This window comes from Ambystoma mexicanum, chromosome 4q, assembly GCF_040938575.1.
Source record: "Ambystoma mexicanum isolate Mex_15411 chromosome 4q, UKY_AmexF1_1, whole genome shotgun sequence".
NCBI classification, from domain to species: domain Eukaryota; kingdom Metazoa; phylum Chordata; class Amphibia; order Caudata; family Ambystomatidae; genus Ambystoma; species Ambystoma mexicanum.
Window position 1 is genome coordinate 1018624042 of NC_090928.1, and position 19465 is coordinate 1018643506.

A 19465-nucleotide genomic window follows, 5' to 3' on the forward strand; every position below is an offset into this window, starting at 1 on the left:
CCTGGTTACCCTGTCGTAGGGACAAAAGTTTGTTATCCAGGGCCTGTCTTTGGGAGTGCCGGGCAAATAGTCTTTCCATGCTCATTTGAAAACCCTGAAAATCCCAAAGAATAGGGTCATCCTGATTGACTAGTGGAATTGACCAATCCGCTGCACTGCCGCTGAGATATGATAATACAAAGGCTACCTTGGCTTGATCGTTTGGAAAGGCTCCAGGTCTACATAAAAAGTGCAAGTGGCATTGGTTCATAAATACGGCAAACTTTTTCGGGTCCCCAGCAAAACGTTCCGGCAGGGCTAAAGGAATGCTCCCTGGTAGAACCACTTGCACAGGATTGCTCGATGAAACGGGAGTTGAATTCCCCCCAAGTCCAGGCAATGGTGTTTGCCCAGCTTGGTTTTGCAGTAATTGTCTAGCAAGGTCATCAGTGCGTTCCTTAGAAACAATCAGCTCTCTCCTGAGGGTATTAGTTTCCTGGCGGGCAGCATGTACTTCAGCCCCAAGTTCCCCTAATAATTGGGCCAGTTGGTCAGTTTTGGAGGTCTCCATGACACCCAGGTGAGGATTTGTAGAAAGGCTTCACGTTCTGTTACGCTCACCTGATTCCCACAGGGGTGTCGAGCGGAACTGGACAACCATGTTCTCCACCAACGTGATGCGTAGTGTAGAGATGACTGACTGGACTGGCCCACCTAGCTTCGTCTGCTTGACCCGTAGAAGTAGTCTCCTAAAGGCGGAGAAAGGGAATTAGCCACCCGTGGATTTGAGATATAGCCCCTCACTGCATCCCCAGTCATAACCTCTGAAGTTCCCGTTCACCAAGCTCACCTTAATGTTTTGAATGATGAGCTCTCCATCCTGCGAGGAACGCAGGGGCACGTTGATGGTCAGTTACATCACTGGCTTGAGGATATTGGACGAGTTCTAGACAAATCTTGACTCCAAACTTCCTGGCGAGGGACCGTAAGTATATAGCTCTTAAGAGTTCAAAAAATGTCTGAATAATCACTATGGTCCAATTCCTTTGTTTAGCTTGCAGCTTAGACCCAAAAGAAGATCGTCCTGTGGCAGCTGAAAGCGTTCAGGTAAGAGTCTGTGTTATCTCACACTGTCTGTTAAATTATGCCAAAGTTTGACTCACTGCTTTCTCTTTTCTTACAGGTGCGGCGTAAGAAGATTTGGCGTGCTGGTGAATAATACCTCCGGCGGTAAAATCAGGTATGTATATGGTGGCAAGGGATTGTCCTTGTTTGTTCCCCTGGCTCACCTTGTTGTTTTCTTGTCCTCTTTAGGTGCTGGAATGCGATAACAAGATGGAGACAGCGCCGGATAGTGGAGATGCTGCGAGGAACGGTGAGTATGGCGTGGCGCTGCTGCTGGCGAAGCGACGCGTTTATAATAAAGTCTGTTCTGATTCAAAGGTGCAATGAATCCGGAATCAGGTAAGAAACAGCATAATGTTCTTGTTCTAACCTTTCTTCTTCTTTCCCTTCTTTCTAGGCGCTCTGGACTCGAGGCGGGCGTGGCAGAGGCTGGATGCTGACTGCAGGCATGGTGAGCTTTACGCTGCAGGATGCAGAATAACGTGAAGCGTGTGCTGCTCTTCGGGCGTGGTTTAAATAGCCTCCAAAGCAGTCCCAGGTAAGTATTCCTGCACAACCACACCCAAGTAACAAAAGAGTTCCTAGGTAAAGTAGTCCCTTCCAAGCCTCACATGGGCTTGGATCTCTTGCAGCATGGTCTGCATCAGGTAAGTTTTAACATATGAGCCTGGCGCCATAGACGCCAGGACTGTACCAATATAGCCCCTAACAGGGGTTGTTGGGCTTTCCCTGAGTAACATGATGCCTGCTTCCGGGGTTGATGGACTAGGTCTGGATGCCCGGGGGTAGGCATCATGACACTCAACTTTTACATTGCAAGAATGACAAAATTATGTCAAGACAACCAACTTTTTGTGGGCTACACAGTTCGTAAATTGGGGTTAGCGGTGACAAAACAAACCATATCCCGCTGGATCATTCGGGCTATAGTTGAATGCTACAGATTAGCAAGAAAAGACCCACCGGATGGGCTACGTGCTCACTCCACAAGGGGAATGGCTACTTCTGCGGCTTTGAAGAGGGGAGTCCCTGCAAAAGATATTTGCCCAGCTGCAACATGGGCATCAATGCATACTTTTATCAAGCATTACTGCTTAGATGCCTCATCCTCAAATGAGGGGCTGTTTGCCAGAGCGGTACTTCACTCTGTACATGAAAACAAGAACTAGCACTCCCACCTCCAAATTGATCACTGCTATGCAAGTCTATCACAAGATGAGGAATACATGGGAGGACACAATCCATTCGAAGAACAAGTTACTTACCAACTGTAACGTTCTTTCAACTGGATGTTCCTCCCACGTATTCCTCATCAACCCTTCCAGCCTACCCCGCAGTACAGTTTTATGTTTTCTTACAATTTCCTCTCACGATGCACCTATCAGTCACAGCATACGCCTGGATGCTCCACGAGTATTTCCTCGAAAAAACATAACTGAAGCCAACGGGAGCGGCTCGAGCTACTTATACCATCAGTGACATCGATGCGGTACGGAGCCCGTAGAGGGACATTCGATGCCACAACCTCGAGCACAGCGGCCTCTGCCGGAAATTTTTTTCCGAAGCAGTGATGCTGGCAAACGAATTATCACAAGATGAGGAATACGTGGCAGGAACATCCAGTCGAAAGAACGTTACAGTTGGTAAGTAACTTGTTCATCCAACTGATAACAGATAGTTTCTTATCCTGGAGAGACATCCTGAAGGGAGTTCCCGATGCCTATAGACATTCATGCATGGGAGAGGACATTTCTTTTCTCAATAGTCACCTGAATTCTTCATGAGTAACTAAGTGTGCACGAGTAAATAAGTGTTAACCAGTCAGTGTTAACATGGGGGAAGCCATGAATAGGGTTTAAGGACACCAGGACACATACAGAAAATGTAATTGAAGGAGCAGCAAATCAGCCTGCAACCAGTAGATCGAGTGAGAGTAAGAGAACGCAGGCATGTGTTTAAAGTTCTCTTTTTAAACTACATCCACTAGAAGTGGTCTATGCCACAACAAAACACAGCATCATGCTAAAAGGTGGACACAGATAGTCCTGCAGTGATATTGTGAGAACAAATGCAACAAAAGGGAACAAGATTCCATTAAAGGGGCATGAAGGAACCACCTGCACTTGTGGCCACATAGAATATTTATATGAAATGGCTCCCTGGGCTATTGGAAAAGTCCCAATCCACACAACAGGAGGCATGGAGCAATTAAGGATGCAGATAGTGACTTTGCCTACTATTGACAAGTGTATACCTTTGATTGTTTCTCATTGTCTCCTTTATGATTCATACCCCTCTCAACTCCTCATCATTTCCCTTCCTTCTCCTTTCTTTCTTATTGTGGGTGTGGGCTGTTAGGAATTATAGAATGCTGGCAAGTTTCTGAAGTTTGCCAGCCTACACAATAGAATGTTTTTGTTTAAGAAGCACGATGGTGGGCGGAGCCTGCAACACGAAGCTGGTGGGCCTCACAAAATCAAAGACTTTGTTAGTTACACGCTTGGCTCGCCTCTACATAACCACACAGGATTTCCCACCTGTAAAGCATGTATGCACACATGCAGCTTTTCATTTGATGAAGTCTATCACAAGATCATGTAACACGAACCGATGTATCCCCACAGACACACGAGACACAGTAGCAGCACTTAGACCTACTTGAATTTGTTTCTTATGATTTTCTAAAACGCATTCACAGCAATTGCTGAGTAACATGGCCATATCTTAATTCACAATCATCAACTGCCCATATAAGCACATGTCATTCCTTCTCTTGTAAAAGTAAGTCTGCCGCATCTTCTGGGTGCAGTGGGTTTGATTACATAGAAGGTTCGGCGAAACATTGTTTTCTCTATTCCACATCCTATAAGCATTTGCTCAATTGTCATCACCAATGCAAATGCTCTACACTACTCTACTCTACACAGAAGTCATGTGCAACTGCCCCACAGCTACCTTAGTGCTGGGTCAACCAGTTGACAATTGCCGACGCAGGTGCTGGACCCGATGGAAGATCACACGGGCACAAGCATAGTGCATACACGTTATTTTGAACAAGTTGTACGAGTGAAGAAATTAGTATCTTGTACACTTCAAATGTATGGAGCTATGGGTAGAGATCAAATACAATTTGGTACATCAGCAAGCAAGGATACGAAGATATTGCTTCTTACATGAACTGCTTCACACGAAAAGAAATTAGAAATCAGTGCGCGCCCTTCAGTTGTACTTAATCTTCAGCGAATTCTTCATCCAGTTGCACATTGGCTCATTAATGATCTATTTAGCTGTGTACTAGAGTAAACGTTTTCACAAAGACCAGGTCTAGATCATCTATATTATTTCCGCTCTCTACATTTATTTACATTCTCAAAAAATCGAAAGTGTGTGTAAAAGGCCCTACTACTAACTACTCAAATCATGTTGTTTGCTACTAATGACCACTGCTTCAGCCATGCCATCTGTAATGCTAATAAGTATATTGAAAGGGAAAAGAATTGTACATGTTTAAAATTCTTTCCAATGCAGACACCCCCACAACTAAAGATTTACCAATAATAATAGAATCCTTGATAGTTTGCAAAAGTGTGTCCTAACCGAAAGTAATTGTTGTAATTGATCCGGCAATGTAATTCTGGCAGTCAGCGACTTGCTTAAAATATGGTTCTTATTTCACAAGGTCTACGCAAGCCATGCACTTGAAAATTGTTTACCTTCCTAAAATGGCCATTGTTCAAATGAGAATGGATTAAGCTGTCACCTAATTTCGGATGCTGGAGGGGGAGCACTTCTGTTACACGGGTGTGTGTATATTGTGGGTGGTTGGAGGAAAAAGCCATAGATGATGGATGATGAGGGCAGTTACCCTTGAAGTACTTGTGCATAGAAGTGTACTTTATCAAACGTGACTTCAGTGGACGCTAATGTTTATGGTTATGAAGATGATGGCATTTAGATGTAGTCATTTGTTTTCTAGATTCAGAGACGATGGAGAGGTTATTATGTCCGAAAGCACGTCCATAATTATTATGCATTGAAGGAGTACCTGGACGGTGTTGACAGGAAGAATAAAATTGTCAGGTAAAGTTATTCTAGTAATATTAATACAGATATAATGGTGTTCCAGTTAACCCTGTTCTTATTCGATAACCTCTGTGACAGGCAGTTAAAAAGCCAGAGCTGGTCTCTCCATTTATTTGTACGCGATACACGGTTACATTTTGCAACCCGCTATCACCATGGTCACATTTGCTACTTTTATGTGCTCCCTCGGGTAGTGAGTGTCATGCTAGGCAACTGCCCTAATCCATGTTTCTTACACATAGATGTTTATGTATTTTATAATTGTGACATTTTCTTAAACACACCATCCATGTCCTGTCCCCTTTCGATTTCCACTTCCCACTCCTTCCCAAGTTCACTGCCCTCAAAATCCTCCCTTTTCTTTTGAACTAGTGCATAATTGATTACAAATGCCACCATCTTACTCCACAACTGACACAAAGCACATCATGACTGCACCTGTTTTTGGGACGCATTTTATCTGACAATTATGTTTTCTCACCAACAGTTTCTCTCTTTTTTATTACTGAAGGGGGTGGCCTTGTTAATATTAACGTTTGTGGTCTTCCTACCTCATCTCTGCTCCTGAATGAATTGTCAGTTTTTAATGCTACCTTTACGACATAAATGTGCTAAATTCTCTTACAGTGCACAAAGCACACATAACATTAACGTTGGATTTGTCCTGCAATCCACTTAGTTACATCCTAACCAATAGGACGTTTTTTGTTCATGCTTTGTAAGTCCTAAGTTTCAAAATGCATGTTATACCATAATAGCAGGTGTACCCGTGCGTTGCACGTTATTTCCTACTTGAGTCCTAGTTTGAACTTTATTTAATGAACTAAACCAATGCTTCTTTATAGACAATATTGGTAGTCTTTCCTGTAGGAGCTAGTGCGAACAAATTGTTTTTGTTTCCAACTCTGGAGCAAGCCACATAAAGCTGACAATGAGAAAAGCATGAATCCCGTAAATCGGTTCCAGATATTTTGAGTTGGAGCTTTGAGATTAAGCAGCAACATTATCGTTGACCCGATCTACAGCCGAGGCAGCAGTGACCTCAACATAAGTGACATACTTGCGGGGCTGAAGCGTGTAAGCTTGAAGTGCCATCCATGTACGTGAACGGCTGAAGTATCTAAACTTTCAACGTCCGTGGGAAATTAAGTATCTGTAATTGTCATGAGAGATTTGCCACTATGTTACAGACCATGTCATTGCAGAACTATTGAAGAGACATGCACCATTTCCTATAACCCGCATTACTACAATAGCACTGTATTGTGTCACCCGCATGACTTCAAAAGTGAGCGCTGCTAATGTCAGCTAGAAAGCTGATAGTGTGGAAAGTTTAGGAACAATGAACTGCTGAAGTTTTCATAAACTGCTGAGCTTTAGAAACAATCAACATAGCACTACAGCAGAACTACGGCGGAAAGAGCCATATGGCAGGGATAAGCATTGCAGACCACTTAAAAAATGAATACATCCAAAAAAGGTATATTTTATACTTGTTACATTGTCTACACCGTGGAACCCACCCACATGACAAATTTCAGGTTTGTAGTATGTTGGTATCATATTAAAATCAGAAATGTTGCTTGATTTACATTTGTCACAAAACAAGTCACATTCCCAACAAGTCATATTCAATTTACCTTTGTTTAGACTTGAAGAAATACATCCACACTTTTGCATAGATTAGGGTGCCCTTGCCCAAGTTCAATAAAGTGCTGGGCAATAAGTCATAGGCTTTCCTTCGCCAACTTCAATGTTCACATATAGCACAAAAATAACTATCTTGAAGGTTTTTCTGTCGATTGATTTTCCACAAGATTTTACAACTCAGTGCTCCCTTTCCCCAAGCCTGTATTCACCATTTGTTGTTTTCATTCTTTCACCACAGCAAACATCCTTGTTAGCTAGTTGGGTTCCCTGGTCTTTGCTCATTTTCAGACCACACGGTCCACCCATCACAGGTCGCACAACCAGGAGCCTAACGTTTTCTTTCCATAGTTCTGGATTCACCATATAGTAGTTCTCTGGTCTTGTTGCAGTTTCAGACCACACAATCCATCCATTACAAGACACACAACCAAGAACTTCAGGCTTCCTTCAGAACTGTAATATTCAACCAAACAAGTAGTTTCTCAAATGCAGCTGTACACCTTTAACATATGAGTGGTTTCCCAATCTTGGTTTCTCTTTGTAGTCATTGTTGGTCATTCAACTCACCTTTTCATTAGTTTTCAGTTTGTTGGTGATTCCATCATAAATGCAGCTTTTCTTATTTCATTTCATTCAGTCATTCAGTTTGTTATTCCATAAATAGTTCTTTATGTGTTTCACTTAAATAAATGCACCTATATTTCTTTCTTGCAATTCGGTTTTCAATAACGGTAACTTTACTTGTTTCATTCAGTTCCGTATTCATTAAAGGTTAATTTATTAAAGGTTGTTTGCTTGCTTTTCTCAGTTCTTTAGCCAATAAAGGCATCTTTGCTTCTTTTACTCAATTCGGTATTCAATAAAGCCAACTTATTCATTTATGTTTTCAGAACCATGCCGCTTCATTGATTTCCATTGACCGCTACTGCATTCACGGTCTCCTGGAGTGCCCCGGTGATTAAAGTGTCCCTGACACTTACTCAGACTTGGCAGCTCCTTCACACGGCTTCTCTCTCCTTTTGAGAAAGCCTGCTTGACTAGCACCTCTCTCTGCTCACTCCGGCTCTTGTGAGCAGCTTTGCCTCTGCTTGCTGTTTCTGCTGCCCACCTTCCCCTCTGTGGGATCTCTGACCTGCACTTTCACTCCAGCAGGGCTCCCAGGGTCTGATTCAGGGTTTGGGGTTTCTGGCTTCTCTTGCATGTGCACGGCTCCTTCTGCTTCCTCTTTCCCGGCTCTCTTTCTCCTTCAATGTCCTCCTTTTTATAAACCTGTGGTATGGTAATGGGCTGCAGGTGTATTCTATCAATTACTGTTGCCTGGCTCTTATTACCAGGACATGCATGACCTCTGCTTGCTGTTTCTGCTGCCCACCTTCCCCTCTGTGGGATCTCTGACCTGCACTTTCACTCCAGCAGGGCTCCTAGGGTCTGATTCAGGGTTTGGGGTTTCTGGCTTCTCTTGCATGTGCACGGCTCCTTCTGCTTCCTCTTTCCCGGCTCTCTTTCTCCTTCAATGTCCTCCTTTTTATAAACCTGTGGTATGGTAATGGGCTGCAGGTGTATTCCATCAATTACTGTTGCCTGGCTCTTATTACCAGGACATGCATGACCTTCATGCATTTTCTTCGTCCCAGTACCAAAGTGGTGAGAGCAATTGGTGTTTATTACTCTGTTGCTTCTTCCTTGTGTCCGTACTTGAATAGGGAAAGGGTGTAATATTAGTAACACACAAGTGTTTCTTCCTCATCTCAGTAATGTTATGTATTCCAAGAGAGGAATGAAGGGGATATGCTTTATAATGCCCCCCAAAAGGTCAGAGGATGGTTAGGTTGGTTATTCCAGGGATCAGGGGAATATTGTGTTTCATCCAAATGTACTTTCTCCTTTTCTGTTTAAAGCTCCTGGAATGATAATATCTCTTATACTTCTCTGAGTCAAAGGAAAAAGGTGAGCAATATCCCATGACCACTTCTGGAATAGGGGCACCTTTCTGAAAGGAAGATGCGGAATACCGTGTCTCACCTAAGGGCATCCCATCTCCAATCACCAAAGACCTTCTATCCAGGTGATCCTCCCTCACTTGTCTGCCCCCAGGATTAGGATCCATAAGCAATGGCCTTCCCCTGTCCACCTGTATAGAGGATGCAAGGGGAGCAGATGTGAGAATACCCTCCGGTTTCTCACAAGGGGTTGTTTATACTTGCACCAACTTCGCAGCAGCAGGGGTGTTAGATTGTTTGGAGAGTTTGGGGATGTTTTTTTTACTCTCAGTGGGCTTCTAGACCTCATAGATCCTGGTGACCTGTTTAATCACCCAAACCAGGCTCCTGTGCTCATGACAATCGTGCACCAACTGAGTCATTAGGCATTTAGGAAGCATATGGTAATATGTAGTTATGAACGGCCTACTAATTGTGTTCACCTGCCAGGAAGTCTGAACAAATGCCTGATTTAACTCCTGCACAAACTCCATAGGCACCTTAGCCTCTCCACATTGCAAATTATATGCAGCATTATGGGCCTCTTGTGGGATGCTATGTGTTTTTTTTTTTTCTCCAAATGGCTACCCTGTAGGTGGACTATTTATAATGATTCTGGTCCTCCAGTCCCATAAAGAAAATGGAGTACTCTTGAGAGAAAGTCCATTTAACAAACTCCATACAGTTTTTATAATTTTTAATTCCAAATGAGGATATCATTTGTTCATACAATTCTAGATGTTCCCACACTGAATAGGTACAATTTTTATGGTATGGGGTCATGAGGCTCTTTATGGCCTTTATCTGTCTAATTGGGTGTTTGACAAAACCCTTTATTTGTTTCCCTGTCTTCTTTTTTTTCTGCACCTGAGTCCATTCACCTTCTGACTCAGAGCTGCTATTGTACTCCATTTCCTATCTTCTAGGTGCTCCCTATCTCTCTGAGACTGGGAATACCTGCTAGAACCACAGGCTCTGGACTCCTCTTGCCTGTGCCGCTGTGAATTCACAGGGTCACTTTCCCTGTAATCACTTTTTGGCACAGGATAATACTCAGTCTCTTCCTCAGACTGATTCAATTGGGTAGTTTCCGCCCTTCCAGACAGCCTGGGGGAATTCACCCCTTCCGCTGAATGTAAGGAGGTTTTTAATATGCCCCTCCTTGGCTGAAGTTCTTCTCCAGCAAAGTGAGCTAGATGGTCTCTCTGCAATCTCATTTTATTTAAGTCCAACTCCCGCATTTTCTCATCAAGCGAGTTTTCATGGTCTGAATTACTCACTGGATTATTCTTGACTTCCCAGGACACACTCCTCTGGCCACCTTCCCTTCTAGATTGTAGGGGTGAGTACTCATCACTCTCAGATAAAGGCTGGCCTTCTGGTCAGTTTGGTTAGGCCTGGTTGAGTTTGGATGCCTAAAGTTTACTTGGGATTTGTAGGTGGAAAGCATGAGGTCAGTCGCAGTCAGCCCACAGGAAGTTATGGTTAACTGGTATGAAGTTCCTGATGGGGAGGGCATCTCCCATGGGGCAGAGGGCCCTTTCCATACCTTGATTGGTCAGGGTGCCACAATGCCTGTTGACAATTTTCAATTTCATTTTTCAAATCCTCACACCTGTTTCTCACAATCTTAATTTCCTGATGGTGTTCCAAGAGCTGGCTTTTTAACTCTGACTCCAGGGCCTGATTGGCCTTGAGCACTTTACTCTGGGCCATTAATCGATCTTTCAATACTTTGATTTAATTCCAGCTTGACTCATTTTCATTTTGTGCGGCCTGCATTGTGTGTGCATATTTAATGCAGTTTGCTTTCAAAATAAATACCAATCTCTTTCGCTTGTGCGTAGCTACACTGCACTGCCTGTAACAGGTCAGCTTCTTCTTGCCTCACATGCTCCATGAGTTCTACATTTTCTTGCCTATTTCTAGTCAGTTCCTGAGAACCTGAATGACTCTTTCCTGCATCCATTTTCAACTGTTGCACCTACTGTGCAAGGACACTATTCTCCTGGTTTAAGAGGTATTTTTCCTTCAACAGTTGCCTTTTCTTTGGTTTCAAAGCATGTACCTGCTGATACATCTGATCAAAGTCATTTTGGGAATCAACCCCTTTTATAATTAACAAACTGTTTTCATGTTTTAACTCCTTGATTTGTACTTGAAAGGCCATAATGTCATCTAGCAGCCCTTTTTTATAAATAGTCTAATCATTTATCTTATGTCGCAGTGTGTAATTTTTTTCCCACACTCTTTATATGCATCTTGCAGGTCATATAACTTTGTTTCATGCTCTGCACTCGCTTGCTGCTTGGTTTTTAACTCATCTTTGAGTTGTTCCATGAGGCTTTCTTGTTTTAACTCAAAAATATGGCTCTGATGTGCTTGATCTTCTAATTGTTTAAGTTCCTTCTGCACCTCATTTAGAATCACTAACTGCAATTGGAAATATAAATAAACTGTGAGCTGAGCCATTTGACTTAGTTAGTTCTTCAGCATTTCAGGTCATATAAAAGGCCTCTAATGACTTGTGCCATATCCCACCTTCACACCAAAGGTCAATTTCATCTGATGTAACATCTTGCATCATTCTAGCTTGTCAGCTTCCTTCATCTGCCTCTGTACACTCACACAAATGTTCAGCTTAGTATGGACGTGTCTCCTGGCATAATCTAATTCAATTGCATACATTTCTAAATTGCATATTTGCAATTTTTGTAAACTCTCCTTTGCGCAGGGCCATGAATCTGCCAGATGACACTTAATTTACACTCACAATGCCAAATCAAACTTTTTTTTACTCAATCTTAGTTTTTCACCCTTGCACCTGGAAGTCGGGGTAAAGTCATTGTGGCACTTTAACAAAGGAAAGATAAATAGTCTGTCACAATGCACTTGTCTTGAATCAAAAGTAGCCAGCCAAATCCCGGCCCGAGCCCCCAATTTGTAATGTTTATTGAAAGGCCACCCTCAATTCAGGGACTTCCTCCCCTCCCCAATCTAGGTGTCACACAATAAACGGTTTAATGTCAGTTGTTTGTTCAGGCCTATTTCTGATTTCATCTAATACCTCTTGAATCCCTCCCCCTGATCTGCCAGTGAGCCAAGAACCAGGCCACTGTAAAGGAAATACATTTGTATTTATTTGAATGATAAATAATGGACATCAGCCTAAAACTACACACGACACATTCTTCATGGCTCACAATTAAACTTCTTTCACATAAATAAATCACATAAGTTGATTGGGAAAAACACAAATTGCAGTACTTTACTTTATCCTGATTTCAATTCTAGAAATGACCAAAACTAGTCAACAAACAAAATCAATTTACACATGCAGTGCTATGCAATTTCGATTTTCCTGCGTGCTTAAAAGGCAAGCAGTTTGGTTTACAGATTTGTACAAATGCATATGACAATTATTATTTCACCCACACTTTGGCTTTGAAATAAACACAGGGTTATTTGGGATGATTGTGGAATTTTGGATTTTAGACCCCCCTCTACTTAAAGGACTGTGTTGGGGAAGCTGGACAAAAAGATGGCCCAATTATAATAGACTATAATTTTCAGTGCACACTAGGAATTAGCTTTGTTAATTTTGAATGGGAATTGATTAAATTAATATTTTATTAGTTAAATAGGCTAAGGATCTACACAGTTTTGCTCCCCCACTGCACTCCCCACTATAAAGTGAAAGGATTGAAGGCAAGCAGATTCCCCACCTTTTGGTTTCAAAGGGCTCAATTCTACTTACATTTATAACCTCTGTATAAAGTTCAGGAAAGCCAGCTGCATTTCAGGACCCTCTTGGAGGACAGGGCAGGGGTCTGATCACTCCACTCTCTGGGATGGCCCCCAGCTCTTCACCATAGGGCCCAGTCAGCTTTTCTAGACATCCCCTGCAATAGATAACTCCACCCAGATGCAATGCTCAGCAATCTCCTCTGGCGTTTCCTTGCGGCTGTCAGGTGGCAATTTTCCGCAGCTCTGTCCCTTTTTTCATAGTGCATCCACTTCATATACCAGTGATGACAACATCGGCAGTGCCCTGCAGGATTGGACAGTCACTCTTCTCTCTCCTCCCCGATCCAGCCTCTCTCTAAGGATTAGTTTAAGAGACTGGAGCAGACATATGGCAATTCCCATTTGAAATCCCCTTTTCTTTTCATGTCAACCTTTGGCAAAAACCTAGATATGTGTCAAACTTTGTGATTTACTAGTTACTGCCATAAAGTATATATTTTCTGATTCAGCTTATTATAGGGAATTCAATAAAGCAACAGCTGGGTCTGCACCATGTTGTGCGGTCGTTGACAATTTTACACTATTTTTACAAAAACATAATAGTTAGGATCATGTCATTTACTCCCCACATTCCTAGATTTACCCTCCACCAGTACGCCAATTCTCAAATTCAAGTCGCAGGTGGATGAGTTTTATTTCAACAAAATTACCTGGAAATTATCTAATGAATTACACAGAAATGAAGGCTGTATGACTTATGGTTGCAGAGAAAAATCCATTTACCACTCTAGGCCAGTCTGTGCCAAGAGATTTTTTTTATTTGTCTCTTTATTGTTTGCAGTGTAAGCTGCAGATTGTATATACTTGAGTCACACTGGCCAACACAGTGATCCCCCACTGCAGACATCCGGCATCCTGTCCTCCTATCTGAAGGTGACCACCATTTTGATCTGGAAAGCTTTTATTTTCCTGTATTTTTGAGTTTAGAATTGATTGCAGGCCCTGTTTTCACACCTCCCCCCTACCTTCCAGTCATTCACTGCACTGGCCATGCAATTTGCCTTCCACAGAAATGAGTTTTCAGAGACATCAAGTCTGGGTATAGTTTTTTTTCAACACTTCTTAGCAGTCCACAATTTATTGCAGTTGTAAACAGCTGGGTTGCAAGCAAGGCTGTCAGTGGGGGAAGCCATTTGTGCAGTCTGCCCAACAAAAAGCCAAAAGGGTCTAAAGTTTTTGATTTCATTTTGTTGCTGGTATTTTACATCTTGTTTAACACACACTAAGTCTTTTGTCTGACATATTTATGTTAGCAGGGGAACATTTTTCTCATGTCTTGCTTTCAAACTGCAAACAGACATGTAAATTCATTTTCGTGTCAGTATTTGCAAATCCTGCTTGTCATGTGAAAGGGGCATTTAATTTTCTTCTGCCACCATGAATTAAAAGGCTACTTTCCCTTTTGTAATGAAAGATAGACATTTTTCACATTGCACTTCCTTGTGTTACTTGCAGAACACCCAAAGTCTGCCTTTATAGGCCCATTTACAGTGTGAAGGTTCTTTTCTGAAGGCTGCCAGGTCATTTTCATTATTGGGCCCTTCAGTTCCATTTTTTAGTGCCTTTGATTACACCCTACACCATCGAATCTGATATTTTATCTATTGTGCATTCTTTTGCAATCAAATGAGCATTGTTCTTCACTGTATAGCATTTTTTTAAAGTCAGATTTGACTGATGTTGGCTATTCCTCCATTGGTGATTCTGAGATTGCTTTATCTGAAGTGCCTGGTTCTTTTTACTTTGTACTCCGTCGAAACCTTGTACTTTGTACTCCTTTGTACTCAGTCGAAACAGATATACAGAAGGTACTTACCTATTCTAAGGACATTCACTGTCATTTGCCTTTTTATTTATTAATTTATTATTATTTATGTTTTTTTTCCTCCTTGCTCCGCACTCTCCTTTTGTTCCACCTTCCATGCACTTCTCCCCCTCCCCCATGCACTTGCGCGTTCTCAATGTCACTGGGCATAGTAAGAACTTTGTTTTTGTTTCTCCCCTGTTTCCCTTCCCTAGCCTTATCGTGCTCAGAAACACTTGTGTGTGAGCACGATAGAAATAAAATATCAATCAATCAATCTACACATTGACACAAAATAGGTAGGATTGTGTCAACTTTGAGATCTTCCCTGACCATCCGTTTTGCATTCTTCCAAGACAAAGACCCTCAATGATCTTTACCACTACCTGTGGATTCATTATGGTACAGTTTTTGATATGGTGATGTCACAAAATGTGTCGATAGATTTCATTCTGCTGAGAGGCTGGATTCAGGCATCTCTCTGCCTTCTCAGACATGCCAAATCAGCTATGCTTACCAATGCCATTGTCAGCTGGATGGACCCTCACTTAGTGGTACCAATATGCTCCTCAAACGTGTTCAATGGTAGGGTGCCCACTCGGGCGCATCTACTATCACATTTTAGCTCATATTCATATTAGTTTGTGTCTGCCACTATGGACAGTCCATAAACAAAATGCTATCCTGGTGGCAATTCTGAACTTTAAAAGTGAGCCATACCTGAGTTACGGTATGGTGGCTGGCATCTTTCATACTGATTACAGCCACATCAATTTGATATCATATCTGTGTCAGCGCTGTGAGCCCAGATTATCTGTGAAAGGGGTATGTGATTCTGATCAGACAGCCTAGCCCTGCAAAGTGACAGGGCTGGTGACTGGATGGCTATGCCTCTCCTTTTGATCCTTGTATATGGTCAGGTGACACCTCTCCCCTGTGAGCCAGCCTCCCAAGTAGGATCTGGCCAGGGAAACAGAAATCAAGGGTCACACCCATCCCAAAAGGAATATACTCTTACCAGAGTGCTGCATACCAAAAGGATCTTGGTGGCTATTGACAAAGGAAGGGGTTGAGTTGGTGTAGACAGAGGAAGCTCAGACGAACTGGAGGAAGATTCCAACATCTTGTTTTCGCTCTGTATCTCTTTTACTTTGTACTCCCTCCACTTCCTTTTATCACAAATCACTTTTGGTATGTCGTCAGAAGGCAAATTCCACTTTTCCAAGGCTAGGGATTAGACTCCTAAAGCATGGGTGATTTAGTCCAATCACCTGGAGACTTTTGCCTTTAAAAGAAGGGGTCTCCGACTCCTTATATTCACTCTGGAACAAACACCTGAGAAAGAACTCATTGGACATCAGCGGGGAGAGTTCACTTTCCCAAGCCCTCCACCAGTGAAGTTAAGACTGAGTGTGCAAGGCAAAGGTAAGATCTGTTAGCTACTCATGCATAGGGCACATTGTGGGTTACCTGCTGGAACTACCTGCATCTCTGCCAGCCAGACAACAGCACAAGATCTAATCATGGTGAAGGATTCCTGAACATGTTGGCCAGCCTCCCTTGCTTGGGCACCCGTGAATAAGGACTGAACTTGCCCCTGAATCCACACAGTGGGACTCGCAGAATACCGAGAGCCAAGTCAGCCAGGATCCCTGTTTATTTTCGCCTCAAACAGATCAAACTGCCTTCAAACAGGGTTTACCACATTTTGAACTTCAGGACCCACAGTTGCTGCTTTTGGCACTCAACCAAACCTTTGAACGTGCATGCTTGCAACGTTGAATGAGCTCAATGCTGCACTCGGAGCCTGTCATCGGCTCAGCTACAATCAACGGCTCATTGCCAGGGTAAACTCGAACCGCTGGAGAGCAACTCATCAACTTGAACCATCCGTTACCGAAAGACTCGACCCAGCTCAACCTCAAACTACTGCTTCATGGAACTGCATACCAGACCCTCAGGATCACCCTTTTCACCAAAACATATCCTTTCTAAAATAACTTTGCAGTTATTGAATTGCTTTTCACCCCTTAGTCTTTTTCAGAGTGCTGTATTAGCTCTTTGCTTGCATATTCTGTTCTTTACACAGGGGTGGTTTTTGTACAGTTTTTTTCAAATTTCATTTTCTTGCAAACGGTGTGTTTAATTAAAGTGTATATATTTGTACAGAACCTTGTTTGCACATTCCCTCTATTTTGGACTGTTATATGTTGCTGTTTGCATTGCTACTGAATTACATTCACACGCCTCTTGCATTGTCGTACTGGGCTATAAAATTGACTCAGGCACCAATGAAAAAGTGGCCCATAGTTGCAAATGGCAATTCATTTATTTTTTGCTATTGTTTGCATAGTAACCAAGGGGCATGTTTTTCATAAAGTGTGATGCAATTGTGCGTTTTAAAGATTATTTATTCAGCAACACTGGTCAAAACTAATACCCACAGAGTGTATTAACTTATCCAACTGGCCCAAATTGGCCACAAATGGCCCACTTTGACCCAAAAAACGGTCCCAGACCAGCATTTTGTGTTTTTGGTGCGGTCATTGGCCTATTGTCCTATAGGGCAGCTGAGCCTGCCCTCTTGAGAATATAGCCTTCCAAAAGGCAAAGGAGGTATATCTCTTTACTGTGTCTGTTTTATCTTTATGATTTTGATTACTGTTGGTTTATAGAAGTGTGGGGCTGAGTACGTTTCACTAATGCTTATGTTTGTACTGCTGCAAAGCAGAAGTAATTCTGACACAGTTCCCACCTTTGAAATCCCTCATTTTAAATCACATTACCTACCACCCCAATTGTCATGTATGCCTCCCAAGCAAGGTTCTATGAAATTGCCCAATCCTTCAACCAAATAGGTGTCCTTGATTGAACACTTGTCCCACTGGAGCCACCCCATTCATTGTAGCAAGTGAACAGGAATCAGAAGCATACCAATGGCCTGTGATGCATACCTCACTATTACCAACTGCAGTGCTCAGTTTCCTGGCTCCACACATGATGCTATAATACTTTACACAGCACCCTTGCAGCCTACATGGCAAACCACAGGAGGAAAAGTATGTGGCTATTAGGTAGGTGACAACCCCACTCATGGAAGTGTCAGGGAATCATGGGGAGGGGGCCCAGATTGAAGTCTGTTAACGTGGAAGGCGCTAAGGGATATCCAAAGGGAAGATGTGTACTCAAGTCCCCTTTCACTACCTTCTAATCCTCCAATGAGCTCTGCAAATCCCTCCCATAATTAAATGGCATAGAAGTTCAAATGTATGGAACCACTAACACTTCAAATCAGGTGATGCAGGCTTTCTCTTCTTGCCATAACTTTTGATTGCATACCACATCCTTTAGAGGCCAAAGGAAAGGGGCTACAATCAAAGTCTGCATCAGAACATGTTGCACTATAGAGACAGCTTTTTGACTTCTCAAATCCAGATCCCAACCTATACACTAAAATGGCAGAACACTACAATAAAAGGTACATAGAATGTTGAGCACACTGTGCTAATGTGCTCCTTGTTGCACAATATATGCATCAAGTAACATGTGCCTTTGAGAACATCCATCCAGGCAGCAATGGGGAAGAGGAAGAGGGCATGCATGCTTGATGTAAACAGGATGAGCATGATGGGCAGATTATCAGGGAGCATTTGCTGACTTGGGGGTGCTACGGGCCCTTTGATTATTGTGGATGTTTTGGCGTCTCTGAATCATGTCCACCTGCTTCCATACATGGGGTTGCAACAATGGAACACGTGCTGGCTTGGGCAATTCTCTAGCTAGGCATTGTGGGAATGTCATCCACACATCCTATAGTGGCATTTATGGTATGCTGCAAGGGTTTTCCTGAGAATACTATGTGGACAGAGACACATAGATGATGGGCATGAAATACACAGGCAAGAATATGTGAGAATGTGGTCAGAGACACACAATGCAACATGAAATCATGCTTTGGAATGTGCCAGATGTGTGGGAAAGATACCAGCTTGTGTAGAGCGGTATGGCTGTGTTGACGTAGGTCTTAACTCTGATTCTCGCTCAACAAAACCTAATATGAATTATGTTGTACCTTTCAAGGCAATACTGTGTTAATTATTGGGTCCTCACTCTGCCCATGCGGAGGTACTGACCCTGGAATTGGGTTAACCACTACTCCGAAATTGACATGCATTGGAAGCATACACCAATTAAGTAACTAAAGAATGGACCAAGGTGATCCTGACTTGTAACCATTTTTAACACCCATGTATTGCTGCACTGTTGATCAGAAACCTCTACCCACCCCATTTACCCTCAACCCCTGAACGAACCCCAATACACCAGTCCACTTAACCACTCTGACCCACTGAATTAAAGCCAACAAATGTATCCTTTTATTAAAACGTTCAACCTTACACAAATACAATACAAAACGTACATTTATCCCAACTATACGTTTTTCTAGTTAATATGTTTAAAATCATATTAATACATCCAAACGTTCCTGTAAAAAAATTGTACAGTGCAAAAATAAATTAAACATTCTCCCCACACATAAATCTGGACCAAAGCACATTTTTAGAATATTCTAAGTTAAAACGTTCAATTTCTTTTTCAAAGATCCTTCTTCTAGATGCATTTAAATATGGGCAGTCCATAACCAGGTGGTGGAGCGTTTCCCATGAGTCTGTAGTTGTGCAAAAGCAGCAAGTCATTAAAGTGCTATGTGCAGAGTTAGAAACCCAATATTTTATACGTTTCCCTAGTTGGAAACTGATTTAACCTAAAACACATAAAAACAGACCTGCCGTCATCACACAGGAAGCAAGTTAAATACAAAGGGAGCAGTTGTTTTTGTGTGGAAATTTCACATATTCTCTGTATATTGCGTAATCCATCTTTCAGTCAATAGTTACCATCCAATCATGCCTGAATAACTAACTTTTCGCCCCACCAGGATGATGAATTAGTTCCTCCTCAGTTGATCCTATTTCCATTAAGAGGTCTTGCATTTTCCTTTTATACAGATTAATTGAAACAACTGTAGATCCCTCTA

At 42.4% G+C, this 19465-nt stretch overlaps 1 protein-coding gene across 1 annotated transcript in view; it reads left to right on the forward strand.

The window, feature by feature from the left end:
- The window catches only part of SPATA17 (spermatogenesis associated 17), a 1004194-nt gene that overhangs the window by 330994 nt on the left and 653735 nt on the right, over window positions 1-19465 (forward strand). Inside the window, exon 5 of the mRNA XM_069608580.1 lies at window positions 5081-5184. Coding sequence (XP_069464681.1) covers window positions 5081-5184 — 104 coding nt within the window. The remainder of the gene's footprint in view (window positions 1-5080; window positions 5185-19465) is intronic.